This window comes from Brachyistius frenatus, unplaced genomic scaffold (genome assembly GCF_029030835.1).
Source record: "Brachyistius frenatus isolate BFR_SWC_R1_liver_20210118 unplaced genomic scaffold, ASM2903083v1 Contig_91, whole genome shotgun sequence".
Lineage (NCBI taxonomy): Eukaryota > Metazoa > Chordata > Actinopteri > Embiotocidae > Brachyistius > Brachyistius frenatus.
The window spans coordinates 1,581,007-1,594,300 of NW_027210690.1; the positions used below are offsets into that span (position 1 = coordinate 1,581,007).

The following is a 13,294-nucleotide window of genomic DNA, read 5'->3' on the forward strand; positions in this document are numbered from 1 at the left end:
TTTACAACAATAAGAGTCCAGACTTCTGATGTTCTCGGGGGAAACTCAGATTTGTGTGTTTGTGTTTGTTGTCATGGTTAAAGACTCATCAGTGTGATTGTGGTTTGTTTAAAATTAATTATCCTCTGGTGTTTCCTCTCTTGTTTTAGGGGTATTAATGTCGTTGTTTGTGTGTTCGTGACTCTCTGATCAACAAGCACTTAATCCGGCCAAAAAAACGTCCGGTGTTTATTTTTATGAGAATATTTGTTCTTTTCTGCGTTCGACCTCATTACTTCCTTTTCGTTGAGACAGACATGCTTCAGGGTGCTTTTAGAGTTGATTTTTGGATCATTGTTGCAGCGGGCAGGACGACATCATCATCATCATCATCTTCATCATCAGCAGCAGCATTTACTGACAAAGATCCAACATGTTTGATTATTTCACTTTTTTTGAGATTATTGGAGCTCAAATGGAAAAAACAAACAGTTTGCCTCCAAACGTCTGGAAACGCTGTTGACGTCTGCTCAGAAATACGAGGCAGTTTTGTGTCCACAGGATGAACACAAGTCCGTTATTTACTCTCTTTTTAGCTCCGTTTTTGGTCTCCACCAGCTCCTGAGGGAAATACGTGGCTCTTTAGCTGCTGAACGCTTCACTGAGCTGGACAGGAAGCTTTTTAAAGACTTCCTGCTTTTACCTTTGCTCTCCTTGGAGGTGCAGCAGCTCCCCTCGGCTCCTCCACATTTCTCCCGGAGGGCGGACACCTCCCTCTCCAGCCTCTCCAGGCGCTCCCGCAGGGCGGCGAAGTCCGCCTCGCAGCCGCAGGACCCGGACCCGGACGGAACCAGTTTGATCTTATGGGTCAAGATCAGAGGGGAACCGGGAACCAGGTCGATCTCTTTACCTTGTGTGGGGGACGAGCTCATGATCACATACTGGACTGTAGAAATCCTACAGTAACATAATGCGTGATATGTCTTTTGAAACATGTCCAATCAGCAGGTGTCTTTTACCTCCTTGGTTCCCATCAGATGAGTCCCCGTGAGTGGCGCATCCCTCTGAGATCACCACCTGCAACAATGGAAGAGGACAACACTTTATTTTTCATATTTAGGCTGCTTATTGTGCCTAAATACGGAGCAGACGGAGACACCAAGCAGCCCAGAGTCCACTTGACAACCTAATATTGTAAATCTGGACCTTGTTTTAGTTGACTGATCCCGTCCTGATATTGTAAGACACCTGACTGTCCCTTTTTTGTTTTTTTCCCCGTTGGTGGGATCAAATTGACAAGAGTCGATGCTAACGTTTGCTCCTGTTTCTTGGGAACGGTGAGTACCGCCGTGATGTGCAATGAGCAAGGAGGAAGCCGTGACCTTCGCGAGGAAGCGCTGCAAGTTTCGTCACTTGATCGGCATCAACACCCGAGTTATACAAGCTTTTGTGCAAGGAGCCGTTGGATTTGTCCACAGCAGAAGATAAAACCATCAACTGTCCTGCTGTTGGACAGTTATTATTATTATTATTTTTACGCAGCTTTCTTTCCATATCAACCTGAAATCCGAGGGAATATAGCTCATATGACATTTTAGAGGGCTTTAATTTTGAAAAGTTCAGATCAGAAATGCCCTGATATTGTCCGAATGACACGTTGAGATGGTTTAATATCATTCTGGAGTGAAATATGAAAAAAATAAAATAAAATAAAAACACACCACAATCAAAAATGGTCTTATATTAATTCTCTGTTCATGTCCCATCACCGGAAGCTTGCTTTCATTTTTTAAATCTGGTTCAGTTACCGTAACGTCCGGTATAAAGAGGCAGTGCGTTTTACCGTAATGTCTAGAACACTACAGGTGCCGTTTAGTACCGTGGCTGCTAACTGGACCGTGTTGCTTGGACCGCCGGTCTAAAAGGTCGCAGGAAGATGGCTGATGAGTTAAGGAACCGCGGAGACCTGGCCGACGGCGGACTCCAGCGGCGGCAGCATACCGGGGGTTCACTGGGACAGAGACGAACGCCGTAAAGTTAATTCAACTGTTAAACTCTGCTCGCGCAGCATCGCTTTTTATAGGACACGTTTGATCACGAGGGGCGTCCGGTGGACGTTTCCATGGCAACAGCAGCATTCCACGTGTTAACACAAGGTTTGTTGTTTACCAGTTTATCGTTACTACAAACACACTGGAATACAAAGTACACACACACTAAAATGTATAAATAAATACACAATTAAAGAAATAATTGTTGTTAAAAGTTAAATAAAATGCTAAAATGGAGTAAAAGAATATACTGAGTAGAAAACCAACAAAAATTCACAGATAAATACACATTTTGAAGAAATAAAATCCATTAAAAGTTAAATAAAATAATGTAAAGCAGGAAAACCCGCTAAAATGAATAAATAAAAGAGAGTTTAAATTCAGCGAAAGTTTGTTGCGTCGAAAAATATACAGAATTTTTGGCATGATGAAAATTCTAAATGTACATTTAAATAAATTTGATTTACTTAAATGTACAGAATTGTTGTCACGTTAAAAATTTACTGGATTTTTGTTGCATCAAAAAAGTACTGAATTTTTGTTGCATTCAAAATATACAGAATTGTTGTCGCGATAAAAATGTACTGACTTTTGTTTTACATAAAAAATATACAGAATTTTTGTCACATTGACAATTTATAAAGAATTTTGTCATGTTGAAAATTTACTGAGTTCTTGTCACACGTCTGTCGGCCTCAGCCGAGACATTAAAGGCTTCACAATCTGGATCTAATGCTTAACTTTTGGACAAATTTGTTTTTCATGAAGAAATACTACTTTAAACTCAGATTATTTGTCATTTTTCTCGATTGAAGATTTTGGTTATATGAAAATCTGACAATAAGTTTTTTTTAGTTTTTTTTTTTTTAGTTTCTGGCTGATAAATGGTTGAATTTGGGTGATTTTATCGGATCTCTCCAACAGATCTCTGGTTTAAAAACGATGAGCCCTTGTACTTACGCTCTGTTAAAGCATTATCTCTGGAGTTACTCCAGGCAACGCAGTCATTGGTGAAACACTGACTATAAAATATGAAACGTTTAGACACCAATTCATCCCAACCAACTAATGAGTCACCTTGATGGAGTCCTGCTTGGCGTCCCTCGGTGTCCTTTGACCTCCGACCTGTAACTCCTTGGAGGTCGCCGGGGTCGGGAGGGCGGGGCCAGCCAGGAGGAGGACGAGGAGGAGGGAGGGGACGAAGGGAGACATCGCTGGGGTCGGACCAGGAAAAGTCGTCCCCCCGGGGTTGTTTAGAAAAATAAACAGATGGCGGACTTTTCAGGAAAAGTGAGCGGTTTGTTTTGGTTGAGCCGAGTCGTTTCCAGGTTCTTCAAAGAGGAATCGAACGGGCGGCACGTCGAGCTGCAGGTCAACAGGATCTCGCTGGCGTGTTGTTCCAAATCAAGACGTTTTCTGCTCTTGTCTTCGGGACTCCGGGGATTTTCCTCCCTGGAACAGACACAGAATTACACATTTAAAGCTCATTAAATTTCACGTACACTCAGCAGACTCCACTTTAGCCACAATTAGCAGAAATGGGGGCATTAGCTGTTTACGGGCCTCTCGGTGTAGTGTGTCGGCCAATAAAACCCCAACGGAAAAAAGTAACTTGGTCTGAAAGAGTATTTGTTATCCTGAGCACACGGACCGGGCTGGAGGCCGGGACATTTCTTCCACTCTTAATTGGGCATTTGGGGCGATTTGGCACCACGTTTAGATCCCGGTTTAGAATTTCCTTACACATAAGAGGGACAAAATTAAGCTTAAAATAATTCTGTTTGTTTACAGGCATAAACTTTAACACAACCTGCAAATCTGATAATAACTGTACACTACGTTATGTTCTTGGTAATTAACTTAGACATCGAACTCAAACTGACAAACGCCCCTGACGATGGTTAAAATGGGTCCAAACTGTTGCTGGTCAACTCGTCTAAAGACTTCCCCCTCCGAACTTTACTCCTCCTCATCGTTCCTGTGAATCCGACTCAGTCAAGCTAAAAAAAAGTTTAAAAAAAAGTTGTTTTGGGAAAATTTGGCACAAACGTTCACTTGGACTCGTGGATGAACCGAATAGACTTTAGTTATCGCAGGTCAAGGGTCACTGTCACTTCACGCCCAATACTATCTGCTCTTTCCAGTCTCGTGAAGGTAATATCTCTGGAGCGCCTCGACGGAATCATCTTCAAATTTGGCACAAACGTTCACTTGGACTCGTGGATGAACCGGAGACATTTTGGTGATTAAAAGTCAAAGGTCACTGAGTTCGCATCCGTTTCAAAACTCGGACCATATCTCAAGAACGCCTCAAGAAAAATTCTTAAAATTTGGCACAAACGTTCACTTGGCCTCAAGGATAAACCGAGTATATTTTGGTGGTCAAAGGTCAAAGGTCACTGTGACCTTACGTCCATCACTGTCCGCCCATTCCATTCTCGTGAACGCCTCGAGGGAATCTCTTAAAATTTGGCACAAACGTTCACTTGGCCTCGAGAATGAACCGATACAATTCTGGTGGTTAGAGGTCAAAGGTCAAGGCCACCGTGAGTTCGCATCCGTTTCACACTGTGAACGCGACTTCTCGAGGGAATCTCTTCAAATGTGGGACAATCAATTACTTGGACTTGGGATCAAATCATTTTATTTTGAGGGTCCGAACATCTTTGAGTTTGGACCGATGAGCACGTAAACCACAACTTAGTTGGTGGAAGAATACAATCGGTAGGCCGTAATTCTCATTTTAAAGTAGCTTCTCTTGTGTACGTTCAACAATATAAACCACAAATTTAATTATGTTAAGTGATAAATACGACCACACAGTAGTTCCGCCTGACATTTCCTGCAGCACACAGTAGCTGAGCCACAAATATGAGTCAGACGCTGAGTGATCGAGCTGACTCGACTCCCCCGAGAGGTTTCACAACCGAAGCTGGTTAATACTCGACAGATCTCCTGCTCAGATCTGCGTTCAGCTACAGCAGCAGGTCTGAATGTGGAGAGCAGCCGCTGGACCGAGTCCACGGCGACATCATCACGTCTTTCATCCTGCTGCTGCAGCAATAAATTAAATTTAGGAGAACACGTGTTAATAGATCTCTGAATGAAAAGGACAGAAATGAGTTTCCTCTTAGAACTGTTATTACTTTCAATATGTTATTTCCGATGTGTCCGATACTGTTTTCTGGTATTTCCCGACTTGAATTGCTGAACACTACTTCCTGTTTGCCTCCTTCAAAACTGCTGCAGCTCAGATGTGAACCCGTCGGTCCACATGGAGTTTCTCCGACCCGACACAAAAAGGGTTCAGCGTCTCCGTCTGGACCTCGACGGGAACGATTAGCTTGTGAAATACCTGCAGGCCACAGCTGTTCCAGCTGCTACGGTCGGGTCGGGTCTCGGGGGGCCAATAGAAACTCCCAGAACGCCCCCGTAAAGAACTTCACCTTCACTCCCTCTCTCTCTGCTGCTGCAGCTTTTTCCTCCTGTTGGAGTCCAGCTGTCAGCAGACACATGAAACCGATCGACCTGGTAAACACAAACTTAACTCAGATTAATGATTTGATTGGACAATCGGGTCGTAAGAACCTGAAGGTGTTCGACTGTGTTGGTTAAACAATTACATTTATTTCTAACTTGATTTTAAACCTTTAAATTTTCTCCTTTTCCTTACGCAGAAATGAAAGAAAAAAAGCAGTCAGAATTAAGACTTCCCTGAAGATAAAATGTTATAATTTTTTTTGCTTTCAGTGAGTTAACGTCGTATAAACTACAGACTGGATATGAAAGAGTTCGTAGCTTCAGGTCTGTAAAATGGTTCTGATCCAGAAGTGTCTTCAGCTGCAATACCAGCGAGTGCCACTAGAGGTCGGCTCCAAAAAGCCTCCGGCTCCATAGACTCCCATTCAACTTCTCTCATCAATCACGTAGTATCGTCAGGTTTCCAATCAGATCGGTCAGATCCACCGCTGGCTCCTCCCCCAGCTCGTCCAAATATGGTCACTTCCTGCTCCAAACCGCTCCGAACTAACAAGATGGTGACGGACAGAATCTGAACTGGAGGATTCATAACGTTCACGAACCAACGTGGTGACGTCACTGCTGGTTGCTGATTGGTATATCACGTTCTTCTTCTATGTCAAAACCTGCTGCCTACGTTACCCACAATGCAACTCAACCTCAGCATGTTCAATCAGAGATTTATTTGTGTTTGTTTGTCAAACAGAAAGCCATTTGACCAAAAAATTAAAAATGTCTCTTTTATCTCACTAAGAACAAACCGTGAGGAACACAGTGATAAAACAACTTGTATGTTTTGGTTGGAGTTAACGTTAGTTTTGCGAATGCTGAAGTCCAGACAGGAAGCTGCTGTGAAATCCATCACAGACGAGGTGTCAGACTTTTTACAGTCGGAGGTCGAGGACGCCGCAGAACGATGAAGTCATTCGCTCACAGAGTTTTGCGTTCTTCACATAAATTTGCATCGATTTCCATCTCATCTCGCTGCGGTCGACTCACTGAAGCATCTTTAATGAACGTACGCAGCATCCGAACGTCTGTCTTTTACTTCTAGTACAAATTCTCCTGTTTAGGTATAATTTTCTGCAGCAGTTTTGTTATGGAAGTTGGTTTTTTTTGTGAAGAACATTGCAGGATAACCGGCATATTTTTCGAGTTGGGATTTTTTTACAATTACTGAAGACATACTTTAAAAAGATTTTTATTGAATTGCACAAGAACATTTTTATCACCCAACAACAGACAAAAAAATATAAATGATTTGTTTTATGCTTCAGCAAAGGTGTTTAAATGTTGCATTTTTTTTTTTAACAAATCAGATACTGAAACCAGTTTTAAAGCCTTTAATGTTGAATTTTTGAATATATTGTGCCTCAATTTAGAATTGATTTTTATTATGTAAGAAAACAGTGAAAAATTAAAACATTTATTCTCAAATATTTTTTCCCCCCCAGCAGCCAGCAGCACAAAAACACCAAAATATTCATTTGTGCTTGAAAATAACAATAAAAATCAAATCAAAATAATGCAATATGTTATCTGTCATTCATTTTCTTAATCAACTGAATTATCGTTTGGTGTTTAAAATGTCTGAAAACAGCAATAAATATCCAAAAGACAACAGAAGACTCTTCGAGCTGCTTCTTTTTGACCAACCAACATTCAGTTTAATATCAAAAGACACCAGAATAGGAGCAAATCCTCACAACTCTGAAGCTGAAACTAAGAAATAATTTGCATTTTGCCTTGAAAAGTGATTCATAAACAATGAAAATAGTTCCAGACAGATTCTTTTTTAAACCAGAGAAAACTGCAGCATCTTCAACTTTGTTCAACCAGCAGCTCAAAAAAAATCCCCAAAACGATAATGAAAATAAAACGAAGAAAAAGCAACAAGTCGTTGGATTCATCTGAAGTTTGTTTCAGCGATTGATGATAAAAAAAAAAAAGCTGCAGATTACTTTGTTTAAAAAAATAAAATAAGCATATTTAACTCTTATTTCTTTGTGCACCGTTGATGCAACATCAGTGAAATTATCACCAAAAAGTCTTTTGTGAATGAAAGTTGCAAAAAGGAGCATTTCTTTTAAAAAACTTTTGCATTTGATCTGAGAACCTTCAGAAAGAAAAGCGAAGCGAAGCATCTTACCTGCTCGGAGACGTGACGAGTTTTCTCTCCCAGCCGGTCCAACGAGAGTCTCTCGACTCGGCGGAGCTCTCATTGACTGGCCTGCAGGACGAGGAGGAAGAAGAGGAGGAGGAGGAGGAGGATGGACAAACGGAGAGGGAGAGAGAGAGAAAGGAGGAGGAGGAGAGCAGTAAAATCTTCTCATACTTGAAGAATTTGTCCTCCCTCCTGCTCTCTCCTCCTCTGTGATGTAACTCTGTGTGCTTTACAGGTCCCTGCTGGGCGGACGAGTCACGATGGAAAACATCTGAATTTCTAAATGGGGTTTTTTCTTAAGGGAACGCTGGCTCTTCTTGTTTGTATCACATGGAGTCTGATTTCGATGCATCTCCCCTCCGTTTGCTGTGAACTGTGAGCGGCTTCCAGGAACCTGACATCAGACACTTTGGCCGGCATCGCGATTGTTTTTTTTTGTTCAGAGAGGATGTAAAACAAACCAATAGCAAAAAAAACCTGCCGATAACGTCCTCCTAATACTGGATGGCAGGTTTGGATAAGATTTGTATCAGGACCACATGATGCACGGTTCAAACCTACATGAGAATAATAGCATCACTATCAAGTTTCGTTTTTACATTCAATTTTTTAAAAATTACATTAAATTAAAACAAATTTACATTTCAGTTGTGTAAATTCAAAAAGAAAAAGGAAAGTATTTATAATTGATTATAATTTGGGATTAGTGGGACCACTGGAATATAAAAACTGAGCACTGAGTTAAGCACACAGACTGTTTATAAAAGTGTTCGCAGCTTCCGGGTCTGAAAAATGAGGCCGATGCAGAATGCCTTAAGCTGCAATACCAAATTCACGAATTTCATAAAAATGCTTCAGCGACGAGGACTTAACTTCTTTCCGAATTCATGTGGCTTTTCTAACAGGAACAAAGTCTTTTGGAATAAACGGGGTCATCCACCAAAACATTTTCACCCCTCTTTAAACATGCGGTTAGCTTAAACAGAAATAAACCTTAAAACTGCCCTGAGGAGCCGATTATCTGAATCTATAAGACGGTTGTCCGCTGCAGTGTGAGATTCAGCCTGGAGGCATTCAGGCTCACTAATCAGAGGCTGAAGGCCAGTCAGCTTTACTATCAAGTTTACGAGCTGCCAGTAAAGCCCGACAGACCTCCACGGCGCACCGACGCTCACCGCTCTCCTGGACGCTCGTAAGACGGTAGCTCTGGATTTATTTCTTTTCACTCAATAAGCTGTTGTTTTTTTTATCCCACTTTTACACTTTAAAACCTTTTTCAAAATATGCCCTGCTCATTCTGCGAGAAAAAGCTAATGGTTAATTAAAAAGGGAACAAAAATATTTTAAAGTGTTGTTAATTGTTAATGTAATTAACAAACTCATTCAGCCTTACCTGTATATTTAACTATTTAATTTGAGTATTTCAAAGAAAACAATTCAGTAATATTAATTATAATAAGACACTTCTGCATCAGCCTAATTTTTCAGACCTGGAAGCTACTTCCACTTTTGTGGAACTCCTTCAAAATAAAAGATGATAAGGTGCAGTTAAACCCTGCAGATCATCAGTCTGCCACAGCTGCGCACCGTCATTAGAGTGAAGCAGCGAGCAGAAGGTGATTCGGTGAGCCGATCATCTTAAATACCACCTTTTAACTGCCCATTTTTCTGCCCACGGGACTCCTCAGCAGAGCTTACGTGGTCCTCTGCAGGAGCTCAGAAATGACTGAAATGCCTCAGAAAACCAAGAACACATGCGCGCTGAAGTAAAAGGCTAATTGTACCATATGTGTTGCGGGCCGAGCCAAAGACGGGTCCATGGGAGCGAGCGGCTGTTCCCCGCGAATAACCAGAGCACGGATCTTGTGAAAAGCTGGAAAAACGCTGATTGAAGTCGACGACGTATGTCTCGACTGTTCCGTCAATAACGGTGACAGATTGAGTTTCGTGTGCGACCGGGAAGCAGCTCATTTCCAACGCGGGTCGTTTATTTTTATTTTTTTCCACTTTAGTTTCTGGCAGTTTTTGACCCACAAATGACAAAGTGTGAGACCACAAACCAGTCTGGTTTCACTCAAAACCACCGGCTCACCAGGGAACTCATATTATGAGCTGGTTTTCTAGTGCAATCACTTTCAGTCTGATTTATTAATACCCGAGAGCAAATTATTTCTGAGTAATAACAAAAAATGAAACATCGACAATAAAGACAGTTCAGTCATGGTCCTACAGTTTATAACGGCGGGTTTGTGTCTAAACGCTTCCATTTCCTCTCCAACACGCCGCGATGGTGTCGATGAGAGACACAACCCTTCGGTACAACCTTAACACCCCAAAAAATACTGCAGCTTGACCTGAAGGACGTACAGAGTGGAGATGGAACTAGGCGTCAGCAGGACAGTTGATGGTTATATTTCGTGTTGTGGATCTCAACTGATAACGTTAAAAGGCTTATTGGCCCCTCCCACTTCCAGCGCCCTCTCGATGGGTGTTTATATGAAACCGAGAAGCTGCCCCGTGGTTGGTGGTTAACGGTTGCATCGTGTCGTTCCTCGACTTCCTGTGTACTGCTTCCGTCAAAAAACCAACCGCGTGGTGTTGAAATGAACACCTTTTGTCAACTCATCGACATCTCAGCAGCTGACGTGAAGATGCCACTTTTGTTCTTACAAGCTTTTGCTCCACCTTCAACCACACTGATCCAAAGACATTAAAGCTACGAGCAACCCGTAATGCAAAGTGATGCAATCTCTGTGTTTGAACCGTCGTTTCCACAGCAGCTGCAGCGAAATACGACGGCAGGCTGAGAATCTATTAGCGCCGAGTGGCTCCAACCTGAAGTGACTGCAGCGCTACATCAGGTCAGATCACATTTTCATTAGTGTGTGCAGCTCGTGTACGACCGGCCTGTCAGGACCTCGTCCGTCCGTCTGGCTGCACGCCTGCCCTTTCGCCTCTGCTCAAAACGCAACACACAACAAGAGGGAAAAAAAACCGGCTTCGCACAAACGCACATAACTCATCCGCTCCACCTGCCAAAACCTCGCTTACCTAACGGAGCATTGACGGACGCTGCGAGGGTCCCACTAGTTTTTCAGAGGACAGAAGGTGGAGTCTGTAAATCAACTTTTAAACCTACGCGTCAGAAAAAAGCAGACAACCGGGTTTCTTGAGCTCGTTCATGAGGAGGTAAAATTCTACACGGGGGTTTTTGTAAATTGTGACACAACACAGACACACAATTTATTGGTTTAAGTACTTCAGCACAGAATACGCAAGGCTCTATCGCAGAGGTTAGACCGATGTATATTTTCCAGAGCAGTTTTGTCTTCAACACCCAAAACATCCTGTTTAAAGCAAAAATATAGAAAACTAAATTGGCCGCCTTACTTAATACTTTCAGCACAGCTTCTGCTGACGAAATCTTTTCGGAAAAACAATAGATTTCCTGGAGGGACTGTCTGGTAGTCCATCCTTCTGGTCTCCTCTTCTGTTCCTCAGTTTTATCCTATTACAAATTCGTGTGTCCTTTTTGGCGTAATTAGCGTATGAATTCTTGAGTCATGATCACAAGTCTGTTTTGTCACAGTGGCTTTTGAGCACCAAATTCCAACCAGTTCATCCTTGAGGTCAAGTGAACGTTTGTGCCAAATCTGAAGAAAGTTCCTCGAAGCGTCCCTGAGATATCACATTCACAAGAATGGGACTGACGACTTGAAAACATGACGATACGACTGTGAAAAGACAGAAATGGTGAAATTAGCACCGTAATAACAGAAGAAGAGACAACTTCTTTATTCAGTGAAACAGCCAAAATGTTTAAAAAGTATTTTTCAGGAATAATGACTTTAATCGCCACCAATGTCATTCCTACTTGAAGACAAACTTTGGCTCCAGGAGTCTCTCATCACATGTGCAGTTTATAATCTCCTACGAGAAACTAAGGTATTGTGTTTGGAGATTTTTGTGCCTTTTACATCTTCCATGTGCAAACTACCGGCCGTCCGTCTAGTCCGTAGCAAAGGAAGAAATTGATCCCAGTGTGAACGGGTCACCGTCGTCTCGCTGTAAGGTCTTGTGTCATCCTTATGGGACATGCACCATTACACCTTTAACATCTTTACAAAAATAAACAGGCCAACACAACAGACACATGTATGAAGGCTGTAGGCGCGTCAGTTTTACACGCGTTACACGCAAACTGGCGTCGTGCAACAGTTAACCACAACAGCCACAACTGACTGATGTTATTTAACATATGATGCGCTGTCTGTGTGTACCTACCTGCTCTGATCATTTGCCTTTAGAAAGTCTCACCAACCTGACAAGGTTTAAAAATGCCCCTCCTTCTGCTAACGTTGCTGCCATTGAGCCGGTGTGTTAACATATGCGGGGGCTCGTCCGGGATGTTTTAATTGTGATAGTGACACTTTCCACATTTTTGTATTTGGCAGTCGGGCGATTTGGTTGTAATTCAAAAAGCCTTTCTAGCCGACCGTGTAAGAACATGCAGTTGTGACACGATGTAATTTATGCACGAGGGTGAGTATGTTGGTCGTTGATGGCCATTAGGAGCTGATTTGATTGTCCATTCTTGAATTCGGTTGTGACACACCTAATTATCTACTTCCCCGGCTTTACTATTGCGCCACATATTCACTTACATTTGGGTTTACCAAATAACCAAAAAAGTTGGCCATGCCTGCTCGTAGATTGATGAAAATAGAGCTCCAAATGTGAAATAACTCAGAAACCCTACTGTTCTTACAGATTACAGCAAATACACGTCATTTTTATAGTTTGCGTTTTCTTTTCTCGGTGTTTGCACCAGTGGGATTGCTTTTCAGTTTTCCTTGTACTATAAAAGAATTATATTCTATCAGACATCAATAAAACAATCAGAAAACTATCGGTTGAATCAAAAATTTGTTTCCAGACGACTTTATGAAATAATAATAAAAACTGTGTGAGATTTCCAGCAGCACTTAATAAGAGTTTGTCGGGTGTTTTTCATGTTTTGTACCTTATTGTACAGGCTCATTAAAGCTGCAAGTCTTCCAAAGCTGTACAAACTTTATTTCAAAGAACAGTCATTTTGGCCAATTTGTTTTTTACATTCATGTGTAAATTAGAGCTTTCCTGTATCAGAACCGTGGAGAGAGGACTAAAAGGTTTCCAATCATCACATGTCACAGCAGATGAACATACCAGAGATGCACACTCGGCAGAGCGTGACCGTTACGGCGGGCCAACGTACGCCGGGTAAAAGATGGGGCACGTGTCGGTCCGGACCGCTGACTCTCAAGTTTCCGCTCGCTCACAGTTTCCACTCGGAGCACGTCGGCCAAGCTTCGGGACCGAGTGGACGCTCGACGTGAACCATCTCCTCACATATACTATATTATGGAGCCACATAAAAAGCCAACGCAGAGTGGCGAGGGACGTCTTCTCCACCAATCAGCTGCCTTGCCGACGGAGCAGATGTGGAAATCCTTCACATTCATGCCAACATTAAGACAGAAAGTCTGTCAAGTACCGGCCACTAATAAAGAATTTATTAAAAAAGGAGACTTATTATCCC

The 13,294-nt window shown here is 42.2% G+C and overlaps 1 protein-coding gene across 1 annotated transcript in view; it reads right to left on the bottom strand.

Annotated features, from left to right (window-relative positions):
- Positions 1-7,780, bottom strand: part of LOC138627740 (tenascin-like) — a 34,447-nt gene extending 26,667 nt beyond the window's left edge. The window contains exons 1-4 of the mRNA XM_069710290.1: positions 7,699-7,780; positions 3,108-3,482; positions 999-1,056; positions 683-889 (exon numbers count right to left, since the gene is read on the bottom strand). Of these exons, the coding sequence (XP_069566391.1) occupies positions 683-889; positions 999-1,056; positions 3,108-3,242 (400 nt within the window). The 5' untranslated portion in view covers positions 3,243-3,482; positions 7,699-7,780. The remainder of the gene's footprint in view (positions 1-682; positions 890-998; positions 1,057-3,107; positions 3,483-7,698) is intronic.
- Between the last annotated feature and the right edge of the window lie 5,514 nt (positions 7,781-13,294).